This window comes from Beta vulgaris, chromosome 5 (genome assembly GCF_026745355.1).
Source record: "Beta vulgaris subsp. vulgaris cultivar EL10 chromosome 5, EL10.2, whole genome shotgun sequence".
NCBI classification, from domain to species: Eukaryota; Viridiplantae; Streptophyta; class Magnoliopsida; order Caryophyllales; family Amaranthaceae; genus Beta; species Beta vulgaris.
Genome location: NC_079206.1, coordinates 56,382,735 through 56,399,165, shown reverse-complemented (window position 1 = coordinate 56,399,165; position 16,431 = coordinate 56,382,735). Strand labels below are relative to the sequence as shown.

Below are 16,431 nucleotides of genomic sequence, written 5' to 3'. Positions count from 1 at the left end.
TCCTTACATCACAGGCCCAAACAAAAAATATCATATTGTCCAAAAATATACAAGAGCAATACAGTGAATATTGGTAATTAGTTGCTTTATTTAATTATATTTAATTACTAATTAGTTTGGTATAACTAATGGTAATTACTTGCTGGTACAAATATGCAAGCATGGAGGCACACACATCTTGCTATGTCATGTACCTCACAAGATCAATGCTCTTAGTATTAGTCATATGATCCTACGCTGATCTTGTATCTTTGTTTTGTCTTATTGTACATCTGATCTTGTATATTTTTCTGCATATACAAATAACTCTCCATGTTTTGTGTATACCTTGTATATATATAGAGAATGTTAGAAGTATAGCCGTTGTAACACGCAAAGAAAGATTGAGAAATACAACATGTGAATACGCAAAATCTCTCTGAAATTATTAGAGTAAAATATTGTTGGTGAGTTTTGATTACTCTTCATGGTATCAGAGCTTGGTCTATAAGATCAAACCAAGATATCAAAACTTTATCACATCCAGAAACTACAAGAAAGTTTCAATCTTTATCCATCCAAGCAAAAAAAAAATTTGGCTGAAAAGGGAGAGAAAATTAATCAGTTTGACAACCCATACAAAGACCCTTTTTTTATCACTATGAATTTTCTATTTGATTTTTTATTATCCTTGTTCTATTGCACCCCTCTCTTTCAAGAGTATTTGCAGCATGTCAAGCCCTGGTATAGGTAAACAGGAATTAATTCTAATTCCCACATTATGAAAAAAAAAGTAAATAATAAAATCTAAGTTAATAAAGGCAGTAATCGCATTTTGTTGTTAAATTTCTAATTGTTCTAAAATGATCATAGAAGAAAAATTCTAATTTATTCCGATTAGCTTCCATCCTATTAATCTGGAAGTTCCTTTCAAATATAAGGAAATGATTCAGTTTCCGAATTCTATGATCACTATAGAAATCGAAGAAGCGTGAACCAGTGGCTCACTTTTTCTAAGTAATGGGGAAGAGGACCGAAACATGCAGCGATGGGTTCTCTGCCCCTGCGGTGTAAGGATGAAAATGCTGGAACAACTCTAGAAAGTATCATCTTTGATGGTAAAAATTTTCTGAATTAGAGTAGGAGCATTAAAATAGCTCTTGGAGCAAAAAAAACAAACTGGGATTTCTTGAGGGAAGACACTCAAAACCCAATGAGGCTGAAAATAAGTTGCAAAAGTGGGTGAGATGTGACTATATGGTCAGGTCTTGGCTGCTGGCAACAATGAAGAGTGAAGTGGCTGGAAGCCTAGTATGTAGTCAATAAAGGAGTTGTGGCAAGAAATTATGGAGAGATATGGGCAAACTAATGCACGTCAACTGTTTCATCTCAAGAAAGAGTTATGGGAATTTCAACAAAACAACTTAATTGTGAGTGAGTACTATTGCAAGCTCAAGGAGCTATGGGATCAAATCAACCAACTGAAAGAAAGACTAGAGTGCACTTGTGCAGCTATGAGTACATATACTTGTGAGATGTACAAGAAGATGATGAAAATACAGTCAAACAACAAAATGCTCAAGTTCGTTATAGGATTGAACGATGGATATGAACAGGTGAATATATGTTCATCTTTCTCTAGGGGTTCTTCCTCTTCTATGGGTTCTTCTTCTTCTTCCATAGGCTGATCTTCTTCTTCTTAGATAGGCTCTTCTTCTTCTCTAGGCTCTTCCTTAATCATATCCCCTTCAGTAGCCTCATCTTCATTATGATCTCCCTCTTCCTCATTTCCTACGTCCAGTATGGGTGAAACATGATTTTCCTCAATCACTACGATAAATGTCCTATAATTTCCTTCATCATCAGAAATGTAGATAATAGTCCTAAGGTTTGATGCTACTTTGTAGTCCTCAATTATGAATTCATGCTCAAACGTTTGGTACCTTACTCTTTTTACACCCTTACTTGGCGTTTTTTACTCAAGCTTAAATCCTGGGTTCCTAGATTTCCCATCTACAGCCTTAGTTCCCGAGTTTTCCCCCACTTGATAGGTTCCTCTAACTGAAGGTGGTGAAGTATAGGGTCCACAACCTCTTTTCTCACGAATTCTCCACTCAGACACAGGGAGATAGAGCAAAAGTCGATGCTACAAATCCTATCACTCGCGACGTGATAGACAATGCAAGGCCTAGCTTAACAAGAATCCTACCTGAGAGACTAAAAGATTATGTTGTGAACCTTCCAAAATCCATGTAAGAAGCACAAGAGAATAGTGCAGTGAACATGATCATCTGGAGAAGTGGAAGCAACAAAGCATGAGGGGTGGATTCTTGCTATGCAACATGAACTGGAGGCTCTGGAAGAAAATGGAACTTGGGAAATTACAACACTCCCAACAAACAAGAGGGCCATTAACTATAAATGGGTTTATAAGGTCAATCTGAGACCTTCTGGAGAAGTGGAAAGATTAAAAGCCATATTGGTTGCCAGGGGTGATAGACAGATATAAGGGAAATATTATAAACATATATTCTCACCAATGGCTTAATTCACCAGTGTGAGAATTGTGATTGCATTGGCAACATGTCAAAAGTGGCCACTCCACCACTGAGACATTAACAATGCTTTCTTACATGGGTACATAGATGAAGAAATGTACATGAAACCACCTCCTGAAGTGAAGAGTGGAAAAGTATGCAGATTAAAGAGAAGCTTGTATGGTTTGAAATAGGCTTCAAGGCAATGGAACCTTGAATTGACTAACTTCCTTCTCAATGAGAAATTTGAACAAAGTAAAAGGGGTTATTCCCTATTCTCTAGAAAACGAGATGGAAAACAAGTCATCATACTTGTATATGTTGATGATTTATTGATAACTAGTGATGATTAAGCTGCAATCACTATCTTAAAGCAAAAATTGGATAGTGCATTCACTTGCAAAGATTTAGGGGAAATTAGATATTTTAAGGGAATAGAAGTATCTAGAAATAAGAAAGGGACTATGCTGAATCAAAGGAATTTTGTCCTAGACATCATCCAACAAGTAGGAATGAAAGACTGAAAACCTTGCGAATTTCCGTTTCCAAAGGGAATCAAGCTATTCTTAGATGAAGGAGAGAAGCTTGATGACCTTGAGATTTACAGAAGCATTGCTGGGAAGCTACTTTATCTCAATCTTACAAGGCCAAACATATCCTACTCTATGCAGCAATTAAGCCAATTCATGGATAATCCTAGAAAGCCTCACTTGATGGTTGCTATTTATGTGATTAGATACCTAGCATGTATAATTAATTGGGGACTATGCCATCAAACAACATCCGAGATCACAATGTCAGCATTTTGTGATGCAGATTAGGGGACTTGTGCCTTTAATGATCGTTTCTTGATAGGGTATTGTGTTCTCTTTAGACAAAACTTAATATATATCTTGGAAAACTAAGAAACATAAAATTGTTTCTAACTCTTCTGTTGAAGCATAATACAAGTGTATGTTATATAAAGCTGGTGAAATTGTTTGAATTGATGGCGTGTTAGATTACTTGGATTTTCATCTCCCCAAGCCCCATCAACCAATCCTTTGACAACAAAGCTATTATTTACTTATCTCATAACCCTGTCTTCCATGAGAGAACTGAACACCTTAAACTATATTGTCACTTTGTGAGGGATCAACTTCAAGATGGGTTCATCAATACACTCCATGTGAGATCTTTTCTACAACTGGCAGATATAATGACCAAGTCTTTAGGTGAACAACAACATAATCACCTCTCTTTCAAGTTGGGTCTTCTTTCATCAGCTCCAACTTGAAAGAGGGGGGGGGGGGGTTGTGAAGAATTGGTGATTAGTTGCTTCATTTAATTATGTTTAATTACTAATTAGTTTGGTATAATTAATGGTAATTACTTGCTGGTACAAATATGCAAGCATGGAGGCACACACAGCTTGCTATGTCATGTACCTCACAGGTGCAGTGCTCCTAGTATTAGTCACATGATCCTAGGTTGATCTTATAACTTTGTTTTATCTTATTGTACAATTGGTCTTGTATATTTGTCTACATATGTAGATAGCTCTCTAGGTTTTATGTATGCCTTGTATATATATAGAATGTTAGAAGTATAGCCGTTATAAAACATAAAAGAAAGATTGAGAAATACAAACTATGAATACACAAAATCTCTCAGAAATTATCAAAGTAAAATATTGTTGGTGAGTTTTGATTTCTCTTCAAATACAAATTCCATGACGACACCATATGTGATATACTCCTGTGAAGCAGCATTCTTCCCTCGCACATTTCGCATGTCAATGTTGTAAGCTTCTTGCACCCAACCTGGAATTCCCACATGGACGACACACAAATCTTTCATATCTCGACCATAATTAACTAGCTCGTGATCTATGAGCCACTACATTCGCCTCCCTCTTAATGTTCAGCAGCAGCACCTCCCAATCATGCTTAAGGAGAGCATCGACATCAGAGATTAATGCAGACACTTCATATGCCCTAAAGTTTTCCACGTTTCGCAACATCATCTTCAGCCCTTCTGCATATATTTCCATTTCCAGTTTTTCAAGTTTCATATCCTTGGCCATCATTAAACCTTCACGCATTGCTTGAAGCTCGACAGCTGTAGGATTTATAGTATTGAAGTTGACAGAGAAACCCATAACCTAGATGCCCTTGTCACGCCTGAAGACTCCTCCTCCCCCAGCCTTATCCACTGCCAACCAGCTGCCATCTGTGTTCAACTTCATGACACCTTTGTTGGGACTTGGGAGGAACCCAAGTACTTGTAGTCCTTTTGGCCTGGTTGAAGTAAGATTATAAGAGCATTCTCGATTTGTGGCTCCTAAATTATGACAATATACAATATCCATAACCAATTTAATTTGTTGAATTGAGAAACAATGGAAACCATTTTTAACTCGAAAAACATCCAAATTTCTAGCTAATCAAATATGCCAAACAGTGATACCAAAAATCTCTTGCCAAGTTAAGGGAGCAGTTAAGTTAGTTAAAATCCAATCATCCCAATTCGTTGAATAAAAAAGAGCTGGTTGAATTAAAACAAAGCTAGGAAATTCATTTAAAATCTTTTCTCAAATGATACACGAGTTGACACAATCTCTAAATAAGTGAAGATGTCATTCAGTTTCAGGTTTACAGAAATTACAAGGTTTGAGTAGTTTTTGAGGTTCGAGGAACATAATATTACAAATTGCATAGCAAAGTCTTTCAACAGTTGGCCTATTAGCTCAGCTGGTTAGAGCGTCGTGCTAATAACGCGAAGGTCGCAGGTTCGAGACCTGCATGGGCCATTTTTTTTTTAGTTGCCTGTATTAAGTAAAAACAAAAAAATAATCATGCAAGTGGCGTATATTGACACAGTTATCAAAGTTTTCATTGATGGTAGTTCACGTTTTTTGCTACAAAAATTAGTTTTGAATCAAAAACGTCCTACTTTCAATCTTCACCCATACTTTCTCATACTTTCTCATCGACTTCAATCTTCACCCCCAAGAGTTTCAATCTTCACCCCCAAAAGTTTCAATCTTCACCCCCAAAAGTTTCAATCTTTGGAAGGGAAAATTCAGAAAATTGGGCAAATTTATTGCACAAAAAATGAGTTTATTTGATCTTGAAAAGCATTTTGCCTTTTATGGCGCATATCATAGCAACCCAATTAATATATTTATACATATGTTGTTTGTTTGGCCAATTTTCTACAGTAGTCTTATGCTATTCTACTATGTACCCATGTTGTTTTTCCCCAATTTTGCATCATTTTTCACCATAGTATATGCTGTGTTTTATGTGGGCATGGATAAAAAAGCTGGGTCTTTGGCTGCTCTTCTCTGTTTCCTTTGTTGGGTTGGAGCTTCTGCTTGTGCTACCCATCTTGGCTATTCTTTGACTTGGAAGGTAAATTTTCTATCTTTGTAATTTCTACTTAATTATCCTTTAACTGATCTTTATTATATTTTTGTGTGTTTTTTCATGATTTTTTTGTTAGGTTGTGGGTAATTACTGCTTTTAAGTTGATTTTTTTGCAATTTGATTGATTAATGCTTTTGTTGAGTGTTGATTGTATGATTTGGTTAATTGCTTCTGTAACAATTGATTGGCATTGGGTGGAAAACCTAAGAGTTGATGTTTTCTATGGTGTAGCAAAGCCTGGAATTTGATTAGGGATTTTCAGAAATGTTTTGGTTTTTAGGTCAGTTGGCAAAAATTACACTGGTTTGTAGGCTTTTTTTTTTTTTTTGCAAACTTCATGTTGAATCACTCCATGTAAATTTACAGTAATTGATAACGATTTTCTTACTTTATGACTGTTGATTCAGTGAGCCAGGGTAAGGTACTAATGTTACTTTAATCTTCTTTAGCTATCCTACACTCTTTTTATTGTTAGTAGTACTTTACTTGCTGAATTGTAGTGTAAGGATTAGATATTGGTTGTTTTCCCATGCATCTTCTGTGTGTCTTTGTGCTTCCAGAGATACTAGATTGCAATATATATGGGATAGGAGTATTCTATTTCCATAATGCAATACTTCTATTGCATTGATTACACTAAATAACAAGTACAAACACATGTAGTGATAATATAGTGATGTTTTTGGGCATACTGAATTAAGTGGCATTGCTTTGGCTGAGATGAGTTCTTAGAAGGACCTGATTGCATTTATAAGTACTGTGGGTCTTCTTGTAGAAGGACCATGTAGGAAAATGTGAAAGCCCATTTAACCCGCGTATTCTTCATCTTCACTAGAATTGGAACTGGAGCATATGCCATCCCATTTCTTTTTTACATGCACTGAATCCCCCTGGTGACAATCCGAATTTCCTCATCTCATTTTAGCTCTTATCTATTACTATTTCTATATTAACGAGTTCCTATATTCTGAGCTGGAGTTGGGTTCAGATACGAGGGTAACCTCTCTAGTCTCTTCTATCATACAAGTATTATCTTTTCTACCCTGGATTTGCCAATATCTTTGTTTTAGTTCACTGGATATACCACAGGTGGTATCCAAAGTTTTCTTTTCCACTCCATCAAATGTGCCCTCATTTTGTTGTAGTTTTACTACTGCTGTAGTTGGTCTCTTTGCAGCTATTGATGTTGTTCGTATAACCATTTACCAACAGCGTGCTGTACTCTTTCTCATTGCTAAATAATGAGGATGTGTCACACTACTTTCTCTCCTTTGCTTAGTATTTTTTTCTTCACCTTCTCTTGTGTTTCAACTTCCATTCCAATCCTAGCAACCACCTTTAGTTTGGCTTCCCCCATCATTTTATTGTGGTAACTGTTTCCTGTTTCTGGTGTGTTTAAACACTGTTATTCAAGGACAGTTTTGTGTACTTCACTCATTTTTTGTGTAATATGTGAGAAAAACATATGGCTCCCTAATTCGCTGCACCTTCAGGTAAGAAACGTAGTATGCCTACACAATACATACCTCACGGTGGATTTGGTTCGATGGTGTATAACATTGTGGGTTCTATACAAGTTATATGTTTTAATGGACGTGTAATTCATTATATTAGATGCTGAAAACATATATTTTATCATAAAGTTCAAATGAGGCAAAAGACTTGGTTTTCACGCAGGCAATATTTTGGAACAGAGGGCAGCATACTTTATAGATTTAATCTTTCACCCTTCCTCGTTCAATTCATGCTTCAAATTTGTGGTCCAAACTATCGCTTGCAAGTGGCTGTCAACTTCTTTGTATCACTTTCTTGTGAAGAAGGAACATCTCCAAAGTGTAACTTTTAAAAATCTTCTTTTCTGGTTTGCCGTATATGGGGCTATGGTGAACATTTCTGCTAGTTAGAGAGGACTAAGTTGCATGCCAAGAGTGTGGAGATTTTGGGGAGTTTGAAGTAAATGGGGGAACTTGATGCATGATATGAAAAGGTGTAGGAATATCGAGAAATACTGACACTAGCTGTCGTATATTCGTAATCAGAATCACTATCTGCCTCATCATCAAGGTACTAGCAGTTGCTGTGGCTTTTACATGATTCGTGACCCTTGTCTATTCACTCATGAGAAGGACGAAAGTAATAATACAAGTCGAAAAATATTTTAACATGGAAACAGCAGACAATACTGTATTATCTTGTCATTCAAGCAAAAGAATATCGGGATTACCTGATAAGAAATTTTTGGTCTTTGAAGCACGGAGGTTTCATATTGTGTTTCTGCTTGGTTAAGCTTACTTCTTGATATGGTGCTTCAAAGACCAAAAATTTCTTATCTTGTCATTCAAGCTTTCGATGTTATAGAGGTCTGTACACTTTCCAGGTTTTTTTTTTGTTATTAATATGGTCTGGTAAACTGGTCATACATGAAAATGTTCCTTCCAATGTGTTCTGAACTTCTGATAAGTACCTCTTTAGCTGCAATATCCAACCATATTTTAGGCCTTTATGAGCATTGTTCTTCACTTTCTAGGTGCAACCGTGCTAGGGGTTTAAGGTATAGGGAAAGTCAGATATAAATACTGCTCCTCCAGTTACTAGAAGCTGCTTGCATTAGTATTTGATAGACTTGTTTCCTCACACTAAAGCTTAATATTTCTCCGTTGCAAAATAATCGATAACGTTCAACATTTTGCGGTCAAACTTGGGTAACTTTGACCATATATTATTTCATTATATTGTACTTCCTCTATTCTAAAATAAGTGCAACATGAGGGGAAGCACAAGAACTAAGGAGAAAAGAAAGAGGGACCCATGTGATGAAGACAGAGATAAAAAGAATTGAATGCCAAATAAAGTAATGTTGCATTTATTTTGGAACTTCTAAAAATGGAAGTGCTGAACTTATTTTAGAACAAAGGAAGTATTACTATAGTAAAATTCCCATATAGAGCACTTCTCTCAATATAACTCTTGTGCCTCAAGCTTTCCAATCATAAGGCCCTTTCTTGTAATATTTTGTGTCAGAGTATTGCTTACAAAATATGACATAATTAACAAAATTCTTTTATGTGTCTAATCTCTTCCTTATGTTCCTCCCTTAAGCCCAATAAATTTTGGTTGCTTTGTCATATCTCACTTAAGTCTTTATCTAAGTTAGTGATATATGCCTCTAAATTTCATGTTTTGATCAACTACCCTAACTTCTAAAAATGGAAGTGCTGAACTTATTTTAGAACAAAGGAAGTATTACTATAGTAAAATTCCCATATAGAGCACTTCTCTCAATATAACTCTTGTGCCTAGGGGTGGGAATGAGCCGAGCCGAGCCCGAATAGTGCCAGGCTCAGGCTCGAGCTCGAGTTTCATAAACGAGGCTCGGCTCGAGCTCGAGGCTCGTCGAGCCTCAAAAATGAAGCTCGAGCTCGGGCTCGTGTCATGGAATGCGAGCTCGGCTCGAGCTCGTTTGAGGCTCGGCTCGTGCTCGTTTAAGGCTCGTTTGAAACTCGAGGCTCGTTTGAGGCTCGAGGCTCGTTTGAACTTTAGAACCACTGCCCATTAGAACTTTAGAAGTATTTTTTTTCTTTTTTTTTTTCAGAGAATGTGAGACTATTTGCTTTGGTTGTAATTTTTTTTCCTATTCTAATAGATAGTATATTTTTATTGTTTTGCCTTTTTTGTATTAATTAATAATAATACTATTTTTTTATATTTTTCTAATAAAAAAATTACTAGAGCCGTTCGCGAGCTTTTCGAGCCGAGCTTTGCTTAGCTCGTGGCTCGTATCGTTAGGTGACGAGCCGATCCCGAACTCGAGCCTAGCCTTGGCGAGCCGAGCCCTGGCCGAGCTTTCACCGAGCCGAGCTCGAACTGTTCACGGGGAGGCTTGGCTCATTCCCAGCCCTACTTGTGCCTCAAGCTTTCCAATCATAAGGCCCTTTCTTGTAATATTTTGTGTCAGAGTATTGCTTACAAAATATGACATAATTAACAAAATTCTTTTATGTGTCTAATCTCTTCCTTATGTTCCTCCCTTAAGCCCAATAAATTTTGGTTGCTTTGTCATATCTCACTTAAGTCTTTATCTAAGTTAGTGATATATGCCTCTAAATTTCATGTTTTGATCAACTACCCTAATTTCTCTCTTAAAGCACCAATCTTTCGAGATTTACTATTATTTCTTGAAATAGTTTTTTTAATATATGTTTGACACCCGGAGATGTTGGTGTAAAAAAGTCTATGTAGAAGTGTTAGAGAAAAGGGATAAGCCTAGTAATTTGTTCTGCATTCCATGAAACGCAATATTTGATAGATAGTTCCATACTTCCATCACTAGGTAATCCCGATACATGCTTGTTTGCAAGGTCTTTATAGTTAAAAAGGGAACATACAAAGGTTTGCAACACATGAGCATTGATTGATTTCACATCAATTTGTTCAAATGCTATTAGATTATGGTCATTAAAAAAGGAAAATATTAGGCTTTGGGTGCAAATGGGGGAGTGAAGAGAAGGGTGGGCTGGTCACTGAGTGGGATCTATGGCTCTGATTGACTGGTTGTTTCTGTGGGGTTTGTGGTGGCTGGTTGGGATGATGGGTCACATGGTGGTCTGGGGGAGTGTGGGTTAGTGGCCAGTGTGGTGCTTGTAGTGGAAATGGGGTTGATGGGGGGGGGGGGGAAGAGAAAATGGTAAAGGATTCTTTTTTTAAAAAGGCTCTCTTTTTACCGTTTTTGAAGGAAAAATCTCGTTTAGACATTTTGGGCATGAAAATCACGGAAGCAATTGGAAAAATATATGTAAGGTTATTCTATGTATATTGTTTTTTTCTCTCTACTTAACAGAAAGTGCTAAAACACAGGGTTATCCTAAGTAATATCCCCAAAGCCATGAAATCATTATCTTTGAAACTTAATCTTCACATATCTATGTTATCTTTTTACGAAGATATGAATACAAGTATATGACCAAGTGTCTAATATGGAAGGGCCAAAATTTTCTCACAAATTTCGATCGAACTTCTTGAAAGGTTAAATCACCAAACTTACATATTACTCCCTCTGTCTGTCAAAGGATTTCCCATTTCTCCTTATCACGTATGACAATGTGTGTTTTGTATCATCAGTATCTTTAATTACATATTAATATAAATTGTAAAAGTTTGATTTTCATAATGTAGTCATTGAGACGAATCAAACAAGACCTTACATGACTATGATTTTATTTTCCTTGTATTGGGAAAAAAATTTAGAAGATTCTCTTAACTTATGAATAGTGCCAAGATGAACTGGAAAATCCTTTGCAAGGACCGAGGGAGTATCATTTCACGCACATTGGAAAATGAGGTCAAACTTAGAGAATTATGACAACCAAAGTCAAATATAGCCTATTAGTTAGTTTTTGTGGTAGCATGTGATTTGCTTTATTCTAATCAAACATGAAAAGTTCTACAATAGTTACTTGTCCAGCTTTTGGAAAATTGATACTGCAAATATTTTTCTATTTCAAGATATTTATGATTGAATGAGAATTATGTAATGAGCAGCTACTTCATCCAATAAGATCTTATGTTATATCCTAAGGGTGTAACTTGTTTCAGTGTTGTGTTCTCGGACTCTGAGTATTTCTACTTCTCTATGTTTGCAGAAGCCCAAGGAGAGTTTATGCAAGAAGTTTGTTATTTGTTGTGTCTTATGATTTATTCCCGAACTTAATTCTAGATTTGTTGCCTGTGTTATTGCTTTGTGTCCTATGTGGTCTGTTTGCTTCCCAGGGGAGAGGGAAATTGGGTTTATTTAAAATGCAAACTGCAAAAAGTTTTGCTTTCTTGTTTTTGCTTCCCCATTTTTGTTTCTTCCAATATGATAGCCATAGTGGACTTTGAATCATCCCAGGATAACCTCTCTAGCTTAGGAAGCCTGATCAGTTTCCTTGTAGTGTTCTGTGTATACGCTGTCACCATCTGTCTGCAACACTGTATCTTACCTTTTCTAAGCAGTTATCTGGTCATTATTATGAAGGATTGAGGGGAAAAGGATGCTTATTTGTTATGAAAAAGAGATTTTATGGTGACCTTAAGTAGTTTAATTCCTGCACATCTTTTCTCTTCGTTCTACCTGATTATTTAGGTAGAGTGTGTAAATAAAGCATCCTAGGTGAAAATTTTCTTCTGGGGTAGAGAGTTGTCTATTAAAAAAAGTACCAAGCACCTCGAATCTTTGTGCTTTTATTTGTTTCCATTTTTTCCCTACGTGCATAAAGAATATTTTTGTTGACACTTTCAAATTGGAATAAATTTTGTTGCTTCTGCACCTTTTTCCTTTGAGTTCTCACTGTCGAGACCTGTCCAATAGTCATTAATCAGTAGAATAGATGCAAAGAGATTGTATGATTGTTTTGCAATAGAATAGACAAATTATGATGTTAGTTATTGAATCTTTTGATGAGTGTATTACCACAGGTTTGATGCTGACTTAAACAGTGTGTTAGAATAATGATGGGGGAAAGAAGGGAAGGAGAGAGAACTGGTAAGGTGAGGGCAACAAAAGATTGAATTAGCATTTTCTTCTCAAACCTTCCAACACCGGAAATATTTAATCAAATAAAATAAGGAAAGTACATCCCTCCATATCCCTTTTGCTGCTCCTACCCCATCCTATATCCAAATACCTGAATTTGGATCCGTCACGCTCCTTTCCTTCTTTTTCCTTCTAGTTTGCTCACCAAACTCCCAATAACATTTGATATTTTGATTTCAGATCATAATCCTACTTTAAAAGTAATTCTTTCCATGAAGATTATCAATGGTTAGCCACCAACTGAAGTTACATATTGACCAACAACAAAGACATCCAAAGTTATCTCACTATAATTCATTAATATGAGTACATCTGCAGTATATGCAATAGTCCTGCTATAAACCACCACTGACCAAAATATATGTCATTATTCTGGAAATGTTCTATTCTAGAGCATATATTTTACCCTGCAACTTTATTGTATCTTATATTATGTTAAAACCTTCTGCGTAGATTGCATTGTCACTTTGCTTGAGCTAAACTTTCTCAATTGTTTGTAAACCTAGGTCGCTTTTTGTTGAAGTTGTTAGATTGTTTATGTTTGTGGATATACCTGAGTGACATTAGTGTTTTTGTTGAAATATGCATTGAATTCTCTGGGGCTAGGTTTAACCAAGCATGGGGGTCTCGGTTTTAGGCCCAGTCTGTTTAGATTAATTAGAAGGTTACTTTAAACACCTTCTAATGAACTTCTGCCTCTTTATTGTGAAATCTGTACTCTCTCCTCAATTAAATAAAATCATTTCTCCTCTAACGTAGTTAACATATTGTTAGTGAATCACTTCTTGTGTCTATTGTTCTTTAGTTCTTTGTTGCTTAACTGCTTTCATTTTAACAGTTTTTATTTTCACCAGATATTTAATACGCTTACTGTCCCATATTGAACTTCCCACTGTTGTTATAGTGATATCAGAATAAGAGTTTGCATTTCTGATTGTATTTTAGTTTCTTTCTTTATCACATCAACACATGTTTCTATCTCAAGATACCAATACTTTCTCTTACTAGTTCTGTTTCTCTTTCTCTCTATCCACTATCCTGTTTTTGTTCTAATTTAGCCAGTTAGAAGTGGGAAGTTAAATATGGGACTGAGGGACTAGGTAGTTTTTAGTGAAAAAGGGTTGAGGCTTACTTAATAATTGCATAGTGTTCAATGCTGTGTTTCCTGCTCCTTGAGATCCAACTTCTTATGTCACCTTATTTTCAACATTCAGGTGGTTTTGGCAGCTCAGCTGTTATGCTGGACAGCGCAGTTCGTAGGTCATGGAGTATTCGAGGTTATCATCCCTGATATCTTGGTTCAATGTTAACATACGTTTTTGTTTCTTACCATATGCATATTTCTGACAGAAACGAGCACCTGCTCTTCTGGATAATCTCGTGCAAGCCTTCTTGATGGCTCCCTTTTTTGTATTTCTAGAGGTACACTTTCCGAGACCCTCTTTGATAGCACAATATGCTTATTGTAAACTTCCAACTTACAGAACAGATTTGATATATCTGTTGCAGGCTCTTCAGCATTTTTTCGGTTATGAACCATATCCGGGATTTCATGCAAAGGTCAAAGCTATGGTGGATGCTGAAATTAAAGAATGGCAAGAGAAGAAACAGAAGAAATTATCTTAGTCATGAAATAAGTATGACTACAAGGTATCCAACTGATTGTCTTTATACTGTATATAATCTAGTAACCAATATTAAGAATGTTCATCTGCAAAATTTCTTAACAACTCGGTCAACTTCTGGAGTTTCAAGGGTCATTTGAAGCATTGGTGTGTAATATGCTACGATTCGCAAAGCTGAAAATAAGACTTGATTATTCTGATAATTAACCAGAAGCCTCTTGTTGTATATCTTTCTGGGTTTATTATCATTAAAAATGCGCAAAATTTACACTTGATCAGGAGCTCGATGGTATATGCTTGACTTATTAGCCTTTTTTTTATCAGTGAGAAGTTTATATATATATATATATATATATATATATATATATATATAGAAGTGAGTTCATATGAGAATGCATACTTATATGAGAAATGAGAATGAATTTTACACGCTATAACTCTTATGAATAAATAAGGTAATTCTAATGAAAAAGTGATGTAACTCCAAAAACAAAATATTTGAAAAAAAAAATTCAAAAAAAAACAAATTTTTTTTTTAATTCAAAATTTTTTTAGAGAGATATAACTCTAATGAATAAGTGTTGTAACTCTAAACCAATCGTGTGGTTGAGATTCATTCTCATTTCTCATGTGATCTTGCCTCTATATATATAATATATATATTATTATATATATATATATTATATATATATATATATATATATATTATATATATATATATATATATATATATATATATATATAAGTTCATATGAAAAAACATTGTGAAATGATCAAAATTGTCATAAAATCAGGAAAAGTGAGTGGCTTTCACGATTCTCACCGCAATCGTGATTCTCATATGAACTTAAACATATATATATACACAAGTTTTTCTCCTTTTGTCTTGTACATATTTGCGTTTCCAAAGAAAAGAGTTTCACACTCTAGTTGCTTGTATATTAGATGTATGCTTCTATATAATCTGTAAAGCTGATCAAATTCTTGCTCTGGCAGCGTATATAGTTATATGTATTTGACGTGCAAATAGACGGGCTACTAGGTAGACTTAGGCAAGCTTGTAAGTGGGCGTGATTATCCATCTCCATCTTTAATAGATGTGACACATGGGTCGAATTTGGGTTGGCTCATCTAATTTTTCGGGTTATGAAGACTTTTTCATACTAATTTAAGTGGGTGTTGGAGATTTGTACTCAAAGTTTGTCGGGTTTGAGTTGGATTTCACTATCGAGCTATGTGCTCTTTCATACTAGTTATTAGTTAGGCAAGATGTTTAAGTAGGAAGAGACGGTGGGTGGAAGAATGATGGCCAATCTTGTACAAACTAATGGCTAGTCAAACTAAAGAGGTACTTAACAATATCCTAAACTTATTACAACTAAAACATATTTCTTCCGTCTTAAAATATAGTTCTCATTCCTTGTTTTCACGGTAATTTATGTAGGTAGAATCTATGAGGGATAGTAGAAAAAATTTGTTTATTCAAATAGATGTTGTATGGGAAAAGATGATTTCAAGAGAGAAAATGGAGAATAATTGGTGAAAGAGCATCAATTGTAACATTTTGGTTGAATAAACAAAGGAAAAAACAAAATTCAAGAAGCAAATAAATGATGGGACACGGTTTTTCTAGACAAATTATGGAAAATGTGGAACTAAATATGAAAATGGAAACTATATTTTGAGACACCCAAAATGAAAATGGAAACTATATTTTGGGACGGAGGGAGTAATTATTATTGCTACCAAATAAGTGGTTACTTTTAGCTGCTTTCTTCTTTCAAGGTTTAGATCTTGCTTTTAGGCCCTGTTTTCTCAATCTCATCTTCAATACATTTTCTGTTGCGGAATAACTAAGAAAAACAAGTTTAAAAAGGGGGCTTGTAGCAATAAGCTCTAGTAAGATCGACAAAAATCTTATACTGAGGTTGAACAAGTTCAAATAAGTTAAAGCCATGAAATTTAAGTTCCAAGTTAGATAAGTATGTAAAGAATGCACCTTATTTGGGTGCTTCTCTTGGATCAATTTATCGAACGATACCATATTACAAGTCCGCTGTTATTGTCACCGACTCGAGTCTTTACTATCCTTTCGATTCTTTCCTTGGTTTCTAAAGCCCCTACGTTCCCAATGCATTGTTCATCCAACTAGAGCTCAATCTCCTATATTATAATCACTAATGATGGTTTCAACAAGTTTGAACGTTGTCAATTAAGCCATCTCAACAATTAAGAATCCATCAGAGAAATGCTTGTTACACTCTTAGTTTCTTGTAATATGTTTCTAGTCTGTTTTCTAAGTGTTGTAA

The 16,431-nt window shown here is 35.4% G+C and overlaps 1 protein-coding gene and 1 non-coding gene across 2 annotated transcripts; both read left to right on the top strand.

Annotated features, from left to right (window-relative positions):
- Positions 1-5,233: 5,233 nt before the first annotated feature.
- TRNAI-AAU (transfer RNA isoleucine (anticodon AAU)) lies at positions 5,234-5,307 on the top strand. Its single transcript has one exon. It is a non-coding gene; the product is annotated as a tRNA-Ile (tRNA).
- An 89-nt stretch (positions 5,308-5,396) lies between these two features.
- On the top strand, positions 5,397-14,325 carry LOC104894024 (2-hydroxy-palmitic acid dioxygenase mpo1). The gene is made up of 4 exons (XM_010680182.4): positions 5,397-5,911; positions 13,712-13,774; positions 13,848-13,919; positions 14,007-14,325. Exons 1-4 carry the CDS (start codon positions 5,612-5,614, stop codon positions 14,121-14,123), a joined length of 552 nt encoding a protein of 183 aa, XP_010678484.1. The 5' UTR covers positions 5,397-5,611; the 3' UTR covers positions 14,124-14,325.
- Positions 14,326-16,431: the final 2,106 nt, after the last annotated feature.

Bases quoted from the DNA above. Each gene is read 5' to 3' on its own strand.
- LOC104894024 (XM_010680182.4), top strand. From the start codon at position 5,612: ATGAGTTTATTTGATCTTGAAAAGCATTTTGCCTTTTATGGCGCATAT. The intron at 13,775-13,847 runs GTTATCATCCCT...TATTTCTGACAG, and splicing joins TAGGTCATGGAGTATTCGAG to AAACGAGCACCTGCTCTTCT. The intron at 13,920-14,006 runs GTACACTTTCCG...TATCTGTTGCAG, and splicing joins CCTTTTTTGTATTTCTAGAG to GCTCTTCAGCATTTTTTCGG.